Below are 14,111 nucleotides of genomic sequence, written 5' to 3'. Positions count from 1 at the left end.
CAAAAACAATTAAAATTTATTGGACTAACCTTTCAAATTTTGGGTACTTCATACTAAACATGCAATATTGATCTTGAATTAACTTCATTAAATAAAGCACATTCTTGTTGTGAAATCTCATTCACTAAAGTATATTTCTTAAATAAAAATGCATTATCTTCAACCTGTGGCTTTGGTTTTTATTCTTCTACATGATATTGAACTTGAAATGATGTATCCATAACCCTTTACAGTTTAACCATCTCATTTGTGCATGGTTCTTTTTCTCAATCATTTCTCCCACATCTATGACTTGGCTTCCAATGTTCCTTGCATGTAAAATAAAGTGTTTTTCTTTTGAGTTCACTTCTAGTGTATTCCTTCATCTTTGTAATAATTGGACTTGTATTGTTTTGTGAATGCTATGTTACATGATAATGCTTCTTCATTTGTTGTCTATTTTGGATCCCTTTCATGAATCTCTATCAATTTATCAAATGGAAGAGCTGATTTGAAAGCATTTGATTGTTTAACATAATCATCATACCATCTGGGAACTACCTTAACTGGGGATTTTTTTGTTAAAATGATAGGGACAACTCCTATTCCTTTATTATATAGTTTAACCATCTCATTTGTGAATGGTTCTTTTTCTCTTCCATTGCTCCCATGTCTATGACTTTGTTTCCAATGTTCCTTGCATGTAAAATAAAGTGTTTTTCTTTTGAGTTCACTTCTAGTGTATTCCTTCATCTTTGTAATAATTGGACTTGTATTGCTTTGTGCATGTTACATTGCATGATAATGCTTCTTCATTTGTTGTCTTATTTGGACCCATTTCATCAATCTCTATAATTTATCAAATGGAAGAGCTAATTTGAAAGCATTTGATTGTTTAACATAATCCTCATACCATTTGGGAACTACCTTAACTAGGGATTCTTTTGTTAAAATGATAGGGGAAACTCCTTCTCCTTTATTATATAGATAAGAAAATTTTATTGGTTGTCTTTGAATTCAGGATTGATTTGTTTCCCCTAGTTTTAAAATATCCTTTCAAAATAGTAGCAAAATTAAATAGGAATTAACATGTCTATGCCAATTTCACAATTGCAAATAAATATAAAATCTTGTTCAATTCATAATTCAATATTTGGCAATCATTTTGAATTTAGGATTAGCACATAATTCAACTTTTTCTGAAGTTAATTAAACCTAATTTTATTTATATATTGTTTCTATATAGTAATATAATTATAAGTATATATAATGTTTCTATATATTATATCTTAAATAAATGAAACATTTTTTAATTAAATAAATATTGTATACACCTAAAAATGGTCTGAAGATAATTAATTGAATAAGCAATTACTTAATTAATCCTCCTTCCCAATTTAATTAAATTCACTAAGCAATTTGATTAAATCTCTCATTCATCTACTTATTAATAAATCTAAGGATTTATTTAATAGGTTCATTCCACCCCTTTAATTAATTAATTCCCTCATCCAAAATCATTTCTTCTAAAATCCATAATTAATTAAAACAAATCAATCATGAGTTGTTGAGATTAATTATCCTTTTCATATTATTTGAATTTTTAAATTCAAATTCTCCTAACTTCTACCACTCCTAAACCTAACCATTCCTAAACTTAACCCATTCTACCTACCTCCATGTCCCCTTTCATCCAACATCTTCTAGAACCTTTGTGACACTTGTCACTAAGTGTTCCCTTTCATCCTAACTCCTTCTAGAAGCCTCTTGACACTTGTCACCATAGAGATGATAGATGTTCCCTTTAATCCAACCCCTTTTGCCATCCTCCTCCAATTTAACCATTGATATCTTCAGATCAATCTTGACCGTTGATTCTTGCCACATCACCCCTAGCCTTGGAAAATCCTATAAATAGACCTCATTTTGGAGCTCAAAGGGTCCCAATTTCATATCATGATTGCATCCCATCTCATTCTCATCTTATGCATTGTTATTATAGGCATCTAGCTTATAGTTTATCAGTTTTAGCAATGTTATCATGCTCAATTTTAGCTTAAATCTTAGCTTAATCATGCTAGATCAATCATTCATATAGCTTAATCATGCTATTCTTGCTAAGATCGTGGATTTTCATCTTTCAAATCCTCCATCTAGGTGTAGTCAAGTCACTGGAATTTGCATAATAAGATCTGAGAGCAAAATTCATACTCGTATTTACTAGGAGGTAATAAGTCGATTAGCTATGGTTTTGTCTTTCTTTGATTTAAATCTTCTAACCATGCTCGTAATGATTTATTGAGTGCATTGTGTTTGCAGGTACAGGTACACTTCACAGAGCATGACAAATATATTTCTAATTAAGTAAAATAACTTGTAAAAAAATAGATGCTAGTTTAGTCCCCAACATTATTTTAAGATAAATCATGCTTTTATATAAGTAAAATTGATTACTTTAAGATAAGAAAAATATTACTTATGTCCTTCAAGAATTTGATATAATATTCTATCTTAATTTTTTTATTATTAAGTTTTTTTGTTAGACATTGTACTATACATAAATATCATTATACTTATAAATAATCATTATAGAGTCACCAATTGCAATAGAGACAATGAAACAAGAAAATATTAAATTAAAATAAAATATTACAAATTAAGATTAAAGCATATAAACAAGAAAAACATTTTTTTAAAAAAATTACATATTTATCTATATTGAATAAATAAATATATAAATATTTAAAAATATCATAAACCCTTATTTTATTTCATTTCATTTCACAAATCCAATAAAAATAACACCTCCAAAATGCTATACCAATGACATTTTAAAGCTTTTGTATTCCTCATGCTTTTTATTATAACAACCTATTTATCTAATATTTTAAAAAATTGCTATACAACAATCTAAAGTAGACAATGGAGAAGTTGAACCGTATGAATTTCTTAAAAAATCAATGTTTTTTTCTCATTCAAAGCGTGGAAACTTCACAAACATCTCTGTATAACAATAGATTTTTGTTAAATTTATGAAACGTTAAGAGTGATTTTACATCCATGGAATCAAACCAATGACTGTAATATATTCACTCGTGATCATGGTGGGAGAAATGGGGAAGATGGGGATAGGGATGCTGATGGTGGTGCAAAATCAGCTGTGCAGGTCTAGCGAAGTTCTGCAACTTACGACTGGCCAAACACTTTGGACTTAAAGTCTTATAGCTTCTTTCACATGATTACATTCAGCTGCACTTTTACAAAACTCTGGAAGCTCATACAATTCTCTATCATCCAAATCACCATCAAATGGCTTAACCAAAATGCCATTCTCTGGTTGAAATTTGCACCTTGGATTAACGTCAACCATGAAAACATCCTTCAAATGAAAATCCCTAATCCTATGAGAAGGATTAATCTTGGTCAAATCTTTAACAAAATCATCATCTAGGTGAGTGCACGAATCTCTATACAAATGACCCTTTATAATGAAATCGACATCAAGTTTGTCTAGTATAAGATCTGCATATTTTTTCTGGGCATCTGTAAAAATAACAATTTATAATTCAGCCAATTCAGACAAGAAACTTTCCACGCCAGCCCTTTTCAAGACATGGTAAGGGACTATTTCTCCCAATCCAGTTGCAGTATCACGAATGAATGAAATAACAAAGTCATAATATTGCAGAGGCTCATGGCATGCCTTCAACAAAACATCAAACAATTCCAACACAATAATTTTCTTCCCACTGCAATGGGTGTTAACATTATAGCTCCCACTCGAAGCTACATATGTCCGTATGGTGTCCCTCACATCACTACACATTGCTGCTATATTACATAAATTAGTGACTCTTAAAAGATCTCTGTCGATAAGCTCGCCATAAAATGGCTTCACCGGGAAAGCATTTTCCGGCTGCAGTTTATAGCTTTCCGGCTCGTCGTCCACCATGACAACATTCTTTAGATCTCTTCCAAGTTTAGAAAGATCTTTGACGGGCACTCCTTGAGCGTCTATATTGCAGGAGTCTCTGTAGAGTCTCAGATCTATTGTGTTATTAATGTCTATTCTATCTAGAATTGGGTCTGCGAATTCTTTGGTAGTTTGAAGTGAAAATTACTATTTCGTAATTGGTCTAGTGCAGGCCTTTTCTGGATGTAGCATGTAATGTAGCATGTAATGTTAGAATTGGGTCTGCGAATTCTTTGGTAGTTTGAAGTGAAAATTACTATTTCGTAATTGGTCTAGTGCAGGCCTTTTCTGGATGTAGCATGTAATGTAGCATGTAATGTTGGAATGTAGCATAGAGCATGTAATGTAGCATGTAATGTTGAAGAACACAGGGTTTCCTGTTGTACTAGATTTCAATATTATTTTGGGTGTACGAGATAGATAAAGGAAAGAAACCCAAAGTACAAATGATACTATGACTTTTGTATTCTAGTAACCTCTTTGAAATTCAATCAAGGGCATGGATATGCTTTTTGATCTAGGTTAATCCAATAAGATTTACATATATAGATAGATAAAGTGTATTTAGTTCTAGGTTTAAAGGTAGGTGATTTTGACATGGTTTAATAATTTGTCTATCTATACATTAGAATTTAAATATGTTTTGTTTATGTTTCACATTTGATTGTATATAGATATTTTAAAACGTTAAATCTAGTGGTTTGGATCAAATATGTTGTGTTTAATTTAATCTTGTAACTTTTTTGCTTCTACTCTTTAGGTCATCAAATTCACTTATGTTGGTTTTGCTAAAAGGTTTGGCAATACTTAAAAATACCTTTAGAGGGTTGTCAATTCACTAGGGACATGTTCTCCTAGCTTAAACCTTAACAAGGACCAACTTTATAGTTGTGTAAAGGATTGGAAGGCAACAAGCAATCATGCAAATAGCATAGTTGATAATGTTGAGGTAAATGTTATTTTTTTAACTCCACTAATCGAAGTGTTCTTCTAATAAATGCACCTTGAGTGCTTTATAAACCTGAATCATCTAGGATGAGACAGGGTTAGAAATGAATGCAATTGAATGTCTTCAAATACATATGCATAGCTATATATAACTCAAATGTATGTTTCGTTGGCTCATATAAACTATTAAAAATATTAGAAAGTCAGGCAAATTTAAAATTAAATTTTAGAATTTTAGGGGATAGATTTGTAGACAGATGATCAAACATGCGCCCATGAGAATGAACTAGCAAGTTGATGAAACAAAAAATTATATGTAGGGAGAAAATGTTCAAACATTGGGGAAATGCTATGCATGATAAATTTAGAATAATGTATAACTATCTAGGTACAAACAGGATAAGGTGGAAGTGTGATAATGTGTGTAAATGAGGATAGATGAAGGCTAGGGGAAAGAACCTAACTTCGTATTTAATATAAATTAGTTTTTTAATTTGTAATATTATTAATAACAAGGATCTAGATAAATGATGTAGGAGCATCTAGGGGTGTAGGGAAATCCTACATCGTCCAAAAAAATATTATAAATTTTAAATTTTACTCAATGTTGGGTGAATAAAAAATAAATTCAACCATCTATGGGTCTCTAGGCACTTAGGAAAGTGTCCAAGGGGGCATACGGGGTTGAAAATATTCAATATTTGTGGCCTATGTGTAAAGGAAATTGTAAGTTTCAAGACTTGGGACACCTTTTTCTATCATTTATAATTCCAAAATCATAAAAATACTCTTTTAGACATGGGAACAAGGAAGAGGAAGAGTCATGCACTCATATTTATTAAATGGCTACATAAAAAATGGAAAATACACCTTTTTAGGAACTCACTTGGGAACATTGAAAAGATGCCTCTTTAGGTGGCCCCTAGGACGGATGAAAGATCATATATTGACTATTTGTTGCATGTCTCAATTTTCATGTGTTGTTCTCTTAGAGAGGGCATGAGAATCGCAAGAGGCATAAGAGAACTATAAATAATGGCTCAGGATAGAAGTTTAAGCATCCAAATTTAGGTGGATCATTGAGAGTTAGTCTAGAGTTAAGTGGATCATTGGGAGTTGATTCAAAGTTGTGTGGATCATCTAGAGTGGTGCAAACCATTCAATGTGGAGTGATAATCTGAAGTTGAGAAGAATTATCCTTTATTTGAGAGTTGATTTGTAGTTTTTCTTGCAAGATTGATCAATCCCGTGAGGCTAAGCAAATGTTATAATTTTTGAATATTTGTGTTTCTTTATATTGAAGTAATAAAAAATTATTTATCTATATTCTTGCAATTTCTATGCAATTTATTTGTTATTCTATACATGAATATTGGGCTGAGTAACACTCATATAGTGTAAAAGAGCATGTATTTTGGGTGTGTTAGGGGAGTCCCTTGCATCAATAAATTTGAAATAATGTGGATCTACTCTATGACCCTTAGATTTGGTTTACCTAGATGTGTTTTGATGCTAAATCATGCCTCAAAATCTATCTTCAATAATTTTTAAGGACTAGTTTTGAAAAAAAATAGATTTGGACTAGGTTTGCACATATAAAAATGATTGACCATAACAATAAAACATGTAAGTGATTTACATGTTATTTTTAATATAATACTTTAACTCCTTTTATTGATTTTATTGAAATTCTCCTGAAGATTCTTCTTAAATTATATAAGAACTCAAATGACAATGAAGTGTTGAAATTTTGGGTCAAATATGTGTTACATACAAAACTTGCATGTTATTGTTTGATGACCAATGGTAACTGATTCAATACATAGGAATACAAGATGAATATATAGAAATTTAGGTGACAAATGATTGAAATGTATGTGAAAAATATGAACAATTTAAGCACAAGGATAAGTGTAGAGGAAATACATGTGTAAGTGAAAAGTAAATAAGAGTAGATAAGTGTACTTAAAACTAACTCAAGAATATAGTACATATCACATATAAATGTATTAAAACATTTAAAAATAGACTCTAAAGTGAAATTTTAATTAGCATAGGTATGCCAATTTCACTATTACAAATTTAACCATTAAAGAAATACTATATCTGACAATCATTTTGAATATGAGTTTAGCACAAACTTACACTTTATTATTAAACAACCTCATTACAAATTACAATGATGGGACGGAACGGGCAAGCTACTGGGAACGGGCGAGCTAGGATTTTTTTGGGTGAAGACTCATGTGAAGAGGATGAGGATGATGATCCAGATGGGCTAGGAGAAGGTCTTTTCCCTCCAGGTTGTGCTTGCTTCTTAGCCTTGCGCATCAGTTTTTCTCTTGGATGCGGTTTTTTGAAAATATGGGCTAAGTACGGTGGGGAAGGAGGTGATATTTTCCTCCATATTTCCCCTGATCTCCTTAGCAGGGATTGGGGACTACAAGATTTTTTTGGATGTTGGATGCAGGGCTGCGTCTAGTTACAGGAAGGTGTGGTTATGTCAGTGAGTGCTCTTGGCTTTGGGTGTGAGAAAAATGTGTTACGCCTTTGGAGATGGAAGTCCCAGTCTTTTGGGGTTGGGATTTTATGTTTCTATGGTTGGCTTGCTATAGGTTTTTCTCTTCTTAGGTTTTATGGGGTTTCCACTCTTGTGGGTGGTTTGGCTACTTTGGATGGCCTACTACTTTTGTTCGTTGGTTTTTCTATGTGGACCCTCTATTCTCTCCTGGTTTATTTGTTAATGAGGTTTTTTTATGCTATTCTTGTTTGTTCTCATGGATCTCTATATGAGGTGTTTTTTTCTCCTATGGAGGTAGAGTGGCAGCATGGGTTCTGGGCTGAGTTTGAGCTATCACGACAATCGAGTTGCTCTCTTTCTTGTCCTATTGAGGTGGCCCTTTCTCCTATTGAGGTGGAGAGTAGGTGTGGGGGAGTTTCTTGGTTGTTGTTCATGTTTCTGGTTGAGGGAGTCGGTCAAAACCCTCATGGTATTCTTCGCAGATGGTTTTGGGTTTACAATTTTATTATTGTTTCCCAAAATAGTTTGCTGGTTGTGGGAGCCTATAAAAACCCTCTAGGCCACATTGCGCTTTCAGGACAAGATGTTGTTTTCTGGGCCTTAGTAGGTTGTGGGAGCCTTGTAAAACCCACTTTCATGTCGACTTGTTTTCCTTCTTTTCCTATTGAGGTGACCCTTTCTCCTATTGAGGTGGAGAGTAGGTGTGGGGGAGCCTGTTGGCTATTGCAATTCATGTTGCTAGTTGAGGGAGCTGGTCTTAACCCACATGGTGTTCTTCATAGATGGTTTTGGGTTCACAGTCTTTTCATTGTTTCCTAGAATAGTTTGTTGGTTATGGGAGCCTATAAAAACTCTCTTGGCCAGATTGTGCATACAAGTATTGTTGTTGTTTTCTAGACCTTAGATGGTTGTTTGAGCCTTATAAAACCCACTTTCAAGGTTGAGGGAGCCTAGAAAAACCCTATGTTTTTAGTTTCTTTTTTGTGCTAGCAATTTTCAAGGGCCCAGTTTGACCAATGTTTGTTTTTAGTTAGGTATTATTTGTGTGGTCAGTTGTGATCAGGAGCTTCTATTACAGGTTATGGGAGCTTGGGAAAACCCTTCTTGGTGTCTGAGGGTTCCTATCAAAACCCTTGTTCCATGTATTTTGTAATCTAGTGTATGTTGATTTAGACCATTTGTTCATGCCAGCTTGTGTTCTAATGTCTTATGTGTATGGTCTAGCTCATGTTCAGTTGCATGTGGATGTTCTAGTTTTTTATTTTGGTTTGTGCAGTCTTTGGGTTTGGACTCTATCTGCCTGTAAGTCCAGAAGGTTTCAGGTCCTTTTAAAACCTGTTTTTTGTTGTCAGTTAGTCTAGTTCATTTCTTGTTGACAACTTTCTGGTTGTATGGGTTTTGAGGTGCCATCAAAACTTTGTTTATCCTAATAAAAAACTTACACTTTATTAAATTATAAAAAAAAAGTTAGCTTAATTTTGTTTAGGTTTTAAAAGGATAAGAGGCATTTGATAATGACACAAAAAAGTCTTATGGCATAATCATGTAATTTTATGTCATGAGCATGTAAATAAGATGATGATACACCTTAAATAAATGAAATAAATCTTAAGAATATAAATTATTTCTTATGTTAATAAAATAATTCTTAAATATAATTAATTCTAATATATTTTATTATTATTTCTAATTTCATAAGAAGACATAAATAATTATAATAAAATTTTAACTTAATAAAAATTAATCCTTAAAATAAGAAGTAGAAGAATTAAAATACATTAAAAATTAAGAATATAAAGGAAATAATATTAATTTTTTCCCCACTGATCTCGAGTTTGACTCTGCAAATCTCGTGTTTATCTGGTGTGTGTAATGCACGAGCCCTTACCCACACCCCAAGTGATTAGTCTCACCTCAGCTTGCCTCAAAATGGGCATCGTGCTGCACTGTAGGATACCCTTTAACAACAACAAAAATGAAATAATATTAAAAGAAATTTTATCAAAAGAAAATAAGAATAAAAGGTAGATTTTTCCATATATATATATCAATTTTGAACCATTGATTAACGCCCAAAGGCATCCTACAATGGCAGCAAAGGGTGGAGTATAATCATGTGAGCATGTAAATATTAACTTTTACCTTCTAGCTTAAATTTGACAACTATTCACATGTCAAAATATTAATAATAATATTAATTACAAACTTAATATCTTTAAAATAAATATAATATTAAATTAAATATACCCTCATCAAAATAATAAGATGTGTGAGTGTGTACATATATATACATGCATGCATGCATACATACATATTTATATATATGTTTGTTTGTTTGTTTGTTTAATGAGTTTTTTGAATAATAATAAGCTTAAAAGTAAAATATAAAAATTAGATGTCAATTATCAAATAAAAAAATTGTATTAGAAAAACATTAATGTAGATACAATACAATTTATATGTTTTTTATATAATAAATATAATTTAGAGTAAACTAAAATAATTTTAAGGTAAATAAAATAGTTTCAATTGATATTTTGACATTTCTTTAAATAAATGTATTTAAGATATATATACTAGTTTTAAAAATTAGATAGTTTATTTCATATAGAAAATGTTTTCATCATATAAATAATTAAAATATTCTCAAATTTATTGAATATAAATATGTTACTAATTTTGAAAGTTCTCTTTCATCTTGCATTATTAAAACTAATCAACACGATATTGAACAGTTTAGCATAAATTCATCTTTATCATTAATAGCAGAAAATGGTAGTAAATCAAAATGACAATGAATCCATCTATGTGCGATCCATGGTAATTCTGAAATATCACTTAATATTCTCAAGCTTTTGTACTATGCATGAGATCCATTTAAAAGAAGCTTCATGTTGAGGAGAAAATTTTCATTCCTCATGCTTTCAACGTAGCATGTGATGTTGGAATGCTCTTGGAGTGGTAGTGTGAAGTCATAGTGTGGGAGAGGAGTGATTTTTACATTTATAACTATGTTTTCCATGTCTAATACTATGGTTTTGGCTTTTCTTGTGGTAGTGTTGTTATTATTGTCCATTCGCACTCTTAGTTCAAATGCATCATTGATGACTCCACTATTCATCTTATGAAGAAGGGTTGAGATTCTAGACAATGCCATTGTTGCTAAAATGCCTAGCGAGAGCAGTGGAACAAGATGAATATTATAGTTTTGCAGGTGGTCTCATATATAAATTGATAAAACACTATGCCTTCGTTGGATAAGACGCAACCCTTGCTGGCTTTACTAAATGTTATTCAGCATTAAATAAATTTCTCAATTCATTTAGGGGATGGGAATTCATTTGTTCAGTCAGTAGTTCGAAACAAATGGCAATAGAAATGATCATACAAATTTCCTTCAAATGAAAGATGAAAGGAAGACATGGGGAAAGACATCTATGGATTGCCTTATAGCGAGGTTTCTTATTGAATAGACAAGGTTTCTTGTTGTTGTAGATTGCAATATTATTTTGGGTGTACGAGATGTTGGAGTAAATAGTTAATTAGATTAAATTTAATTTAGATAGAAGTCATATTTTAGTTGTATTTTATAATTTCTAGGTTGTATTATTGTTTGCATCATGGTAGGTATCAATGGTAGTTATATCCACCTTATCTACTATCGCACTTTATTATAGGCTATTGTGCGTTGTATTTTGTAATATAACTTTAATTTAATATATTTCATCTAATTTGATGATATAATTGGTTCTCCTATAAAGATTTCTACAAATTTAGATCCTGACTAAGTCCTTTGGCATGATATCGGAGTCCTTTAGCATGTAACTCCTTCCATTGAGTTCTCACAAGCTTTGATTGATTGCATTTCATTTGACGCACATTTGTCCAGTTTCATTCTCGGATATATTGTTGTTTGTAATGGTTGCGCTGAAGTTACTGTACCATAGCAGAGTTTGATCCATCTGTGAAGCCGTATCTCAGTCTTCGAAGAGCAATTTGTTTGGTGTCAGCTGTGATTTTATCGTGGCCCGTATTGCTTTGTTTTTAGTGGTGCTTTGATTGCTTTTTTAATCTTGCAAAGCTCGAGGTGGCTTGTTTGTAGAATTTGATTGCTTAATCTCTCAAAGCTTGGCGGACCCAAACCATGCACAAAGACTGTTGTCTCAATTTTCAAACTATTGGGAACAAGTCCATAGAAAATAAACTCAAAACACATAAGGAGACATGCAAGTTTGATTTTCTTTGTATTAAAATGAATTAGAAATGACAAAATACAAACTGTAAACTAAGTATAGACTTTTTAATCTATAGACAGCGATCCGGAGTTGCATACAAATATACAAAGTAGAGCTTCTCTAAGCTCACTACAAACACATGCTCACTTCGAATTGCTTACAATCAAGAGCAATCACTTCTCAACTAATAGACCAAAAATTCAAGAGCTATCTTTTCTCAACTGACAAAACACACATAGGTTGTTGTTAACCAAATTTTATGCACTCACTCTAGAGTTGCACTTCTTCTATGATTTGTTGATCTAAACTAGACTAGACACACTGACTGAAGAATGTTCTCACTTTTTGTCTTGTGGTTGTTCACACAAAAATTCCCTCTCAAAATTTCAAATTCAAAATTACCTACCAAATTAATTTCTACTGCCAATCTTCAGTTCATGTCAGGGATTGCTTTATGTTGATCCCAAAATTTGCTCAAATCTATCTCTAGGTTGTATCTATTGTAGCTGATCTCTTGATAGGTAGATGGAGAGATATTCATTGGGGGTTGACTTGTTGGCCAGGAAAATAAATTCCAACACTCCCCCATTGTCTTGAGCCAACAAACTCAATCAAAATCAAAATCAACTAAGCACAGATTTCTTCATAGATGTACAAAACTGTCTCTGCCCAAAGGCTTGGTGAAAATGTCTGCTAGCTACTTCTCAGACTTGCAAAACTCCAATTTGATTTCACCATTCTCAAATAGACTTATAATGAAGTGATACCTGATTTCAATGTACTTGCTTCTTCCATGAAACATAGGGTTTTTGCTCAATTCAATTGATGAAACATTGTCACAAAAGATTGTTGGTCCATCCTCTTTTTCATCCTTCAAATCCTCCAAGATTCTTCTCATCCAAATAGCTTAACATGTTGCTGCATTTACTGCTATATACTTAGTCTCAACTATTGATAGGGCAATAATGGGTTGCTTCTTAGTAGCCCATGAGATTACATCCAAACCCATATGAAACACATAGCCTGATGTGCTCTTCCTATCATCTACACTTCCTGCCCAATCACTATCTGTGTAACCAATCAACCTAAAATCACTTACAGCATTATACAATATGCCATATCCCTTGGTTCCACTCACATACCTCAAGATCCTCTTACCCACTTGCCAATGGTTGTCCTTTGGATTCTCCATAAATCTAAAAATCAGACTCACTGCATGCATTATATCAGGGCTAGTTGTTGTCAAATAAATTAAGCTTCCAACCAAACTCTTCTACCTAGTCAGATCAACACTACTGCTACAATATTCCTTGCTGAACTTAAGACCTATGGCTATTGGTGTTGTTGTAGGCTTGCTACCATACATTCTAAATCTCTTCAAGATCTCATTAGCATACCCTTCTTGAGAGATAAATATAGCATCATGCATTTGTTTTACTTCTATGCCTAGAAAATACCTCAAGAGACCTAAATCTATCATTTCAAACTCTCTTTAAATGGCCTCTTCTTTAAAATCAAAAATGAGGAAATCATCATCCCCAATGAAAACTAAATCATCAACATACAAGATAACAATGACAATCTTACTGTTAGCTATCTTGATGTAAAGAGTGGGCTCACCATCGCTTTTGCCAAAGCCATTGCACATCAAATATGATTCAATCTTGTTGGACCATGCCCATGGAGCTTGCTTCAGCCCACAAAGAGTCTTTTTCAGCCTATATACCTTGCCTTCATGACTCGAAACTTCATAACTAGGTGGCCGCTCCACATAAACCTCTTCTTTCAATACTCCATTAAGGAAGCCAAACTTCACATCCATTTGAAATACCTTCCATTTGTGTTGGGCTGCAATTTCTATGACTACCCACATAATCTCCATTCTTGCAATAGGGGAATATGTCTCATCATAGTCTCTACCAAATTTTTATTTGTACCCCTTGACAACCAATCTTGCCTTACGCCACTCTATTCTTCCTTTGGCATTGCATCTGGTCTTATAGACCCATTTAGCCCCAATAACTTGCTTGTTGGAAGGTAAATCAGTTAACTCCCAAGTATCATTCCTCTCTATTGCATCTATTTCCCCATCCATGGCCACACACCATTTTTCCTCTTTAACAACATCCTCAAAATAAATTGGATCACTATGAGAAAATAATACAAAGTTCACATTTTCTTCAAACTCTTCTTCATGCCTTTCATTTTGGTACATCTCCCTTAGACTCTTGGTCTTCTTTGGCATTAGGGAGGCAAGAGTGGGATCTGAACTCTCACTACTACTGCTACTTTGTTGTGCAGACTCCGATCTGCACCGTCGAGAGAATTCAGGAGTCAATTCTCAAGCTACTTGTCTTTCTACCTATTTCTATCAGGAGCTATCTGGAGTTGTTGGGAGCTATCAGGAGTTATTTGGATCTAACGAGAGCTTACTAAACTCTGAGAGTTATGTGAT

General features: G+C 32.8%; 1 protein-coding gene across 1 annotated transcript; it reads right to left on the bottom strand.

Annotated features, from left to right (window-relative positions):
* Positions 1–3,190: 3,190 nt before the first annotated feature.
* LOC131067190 (uncharacterized protein C2F7.02c-like) lies at positions 3,191–3,931 on the bottom strand. Its single transcript, XM_058002141.1, has 2 exons — positions 3,568–3,931; positions 3,191–3,522 (listed from the first exon to the last, which is right to left on the bottom strand). The coding sequence occupies exons 1-2, from the start codon at positions 3,929–3,931 to the stop codon at positions 3,191–3,193; spliced, it is 696 nt and encodes a 231-aa protein (XP_057858124.1).
* Between the last annotated feature and the right edge of the window lie 10,180 nt (positions 3,932–14,111).

This window comes from Cryptomeria japonica, chromosome 3, assembly GCF_030272615.1.
Source record: "Cryptomeria japonica chromosome 3, Sugi_1.0, whole genome shotgun sequence".
NCBI lineage: Eukaryota > Viridiplantae > Streptophyta > Pinopsida > Cupressales > Cupressaceae > Cryptomeria > Cryptomeria japonica.
The sequence above is the reverse complement of the archived record's forward strand: the minus strand, read 5'-3'. Positions and strand labels throughout refer to the sequence as shown.

Coding starts and splice junctions, on each gene's coding strand:
- LOC131067190 (XM_058002141.1), bottom strand. CDS start 3,931: ATGGTGGACGACGAGCCGGAAAGCTATAAACTGCAGCCGGAAAATGCT. Junction 3,523..3,567: donor GAAAAGGGCTGGCGTGGAAA/GTTTCTTGTCTG, acceptor TTATTTTTACAG/ATGCCCAGAAAAAATATGCA.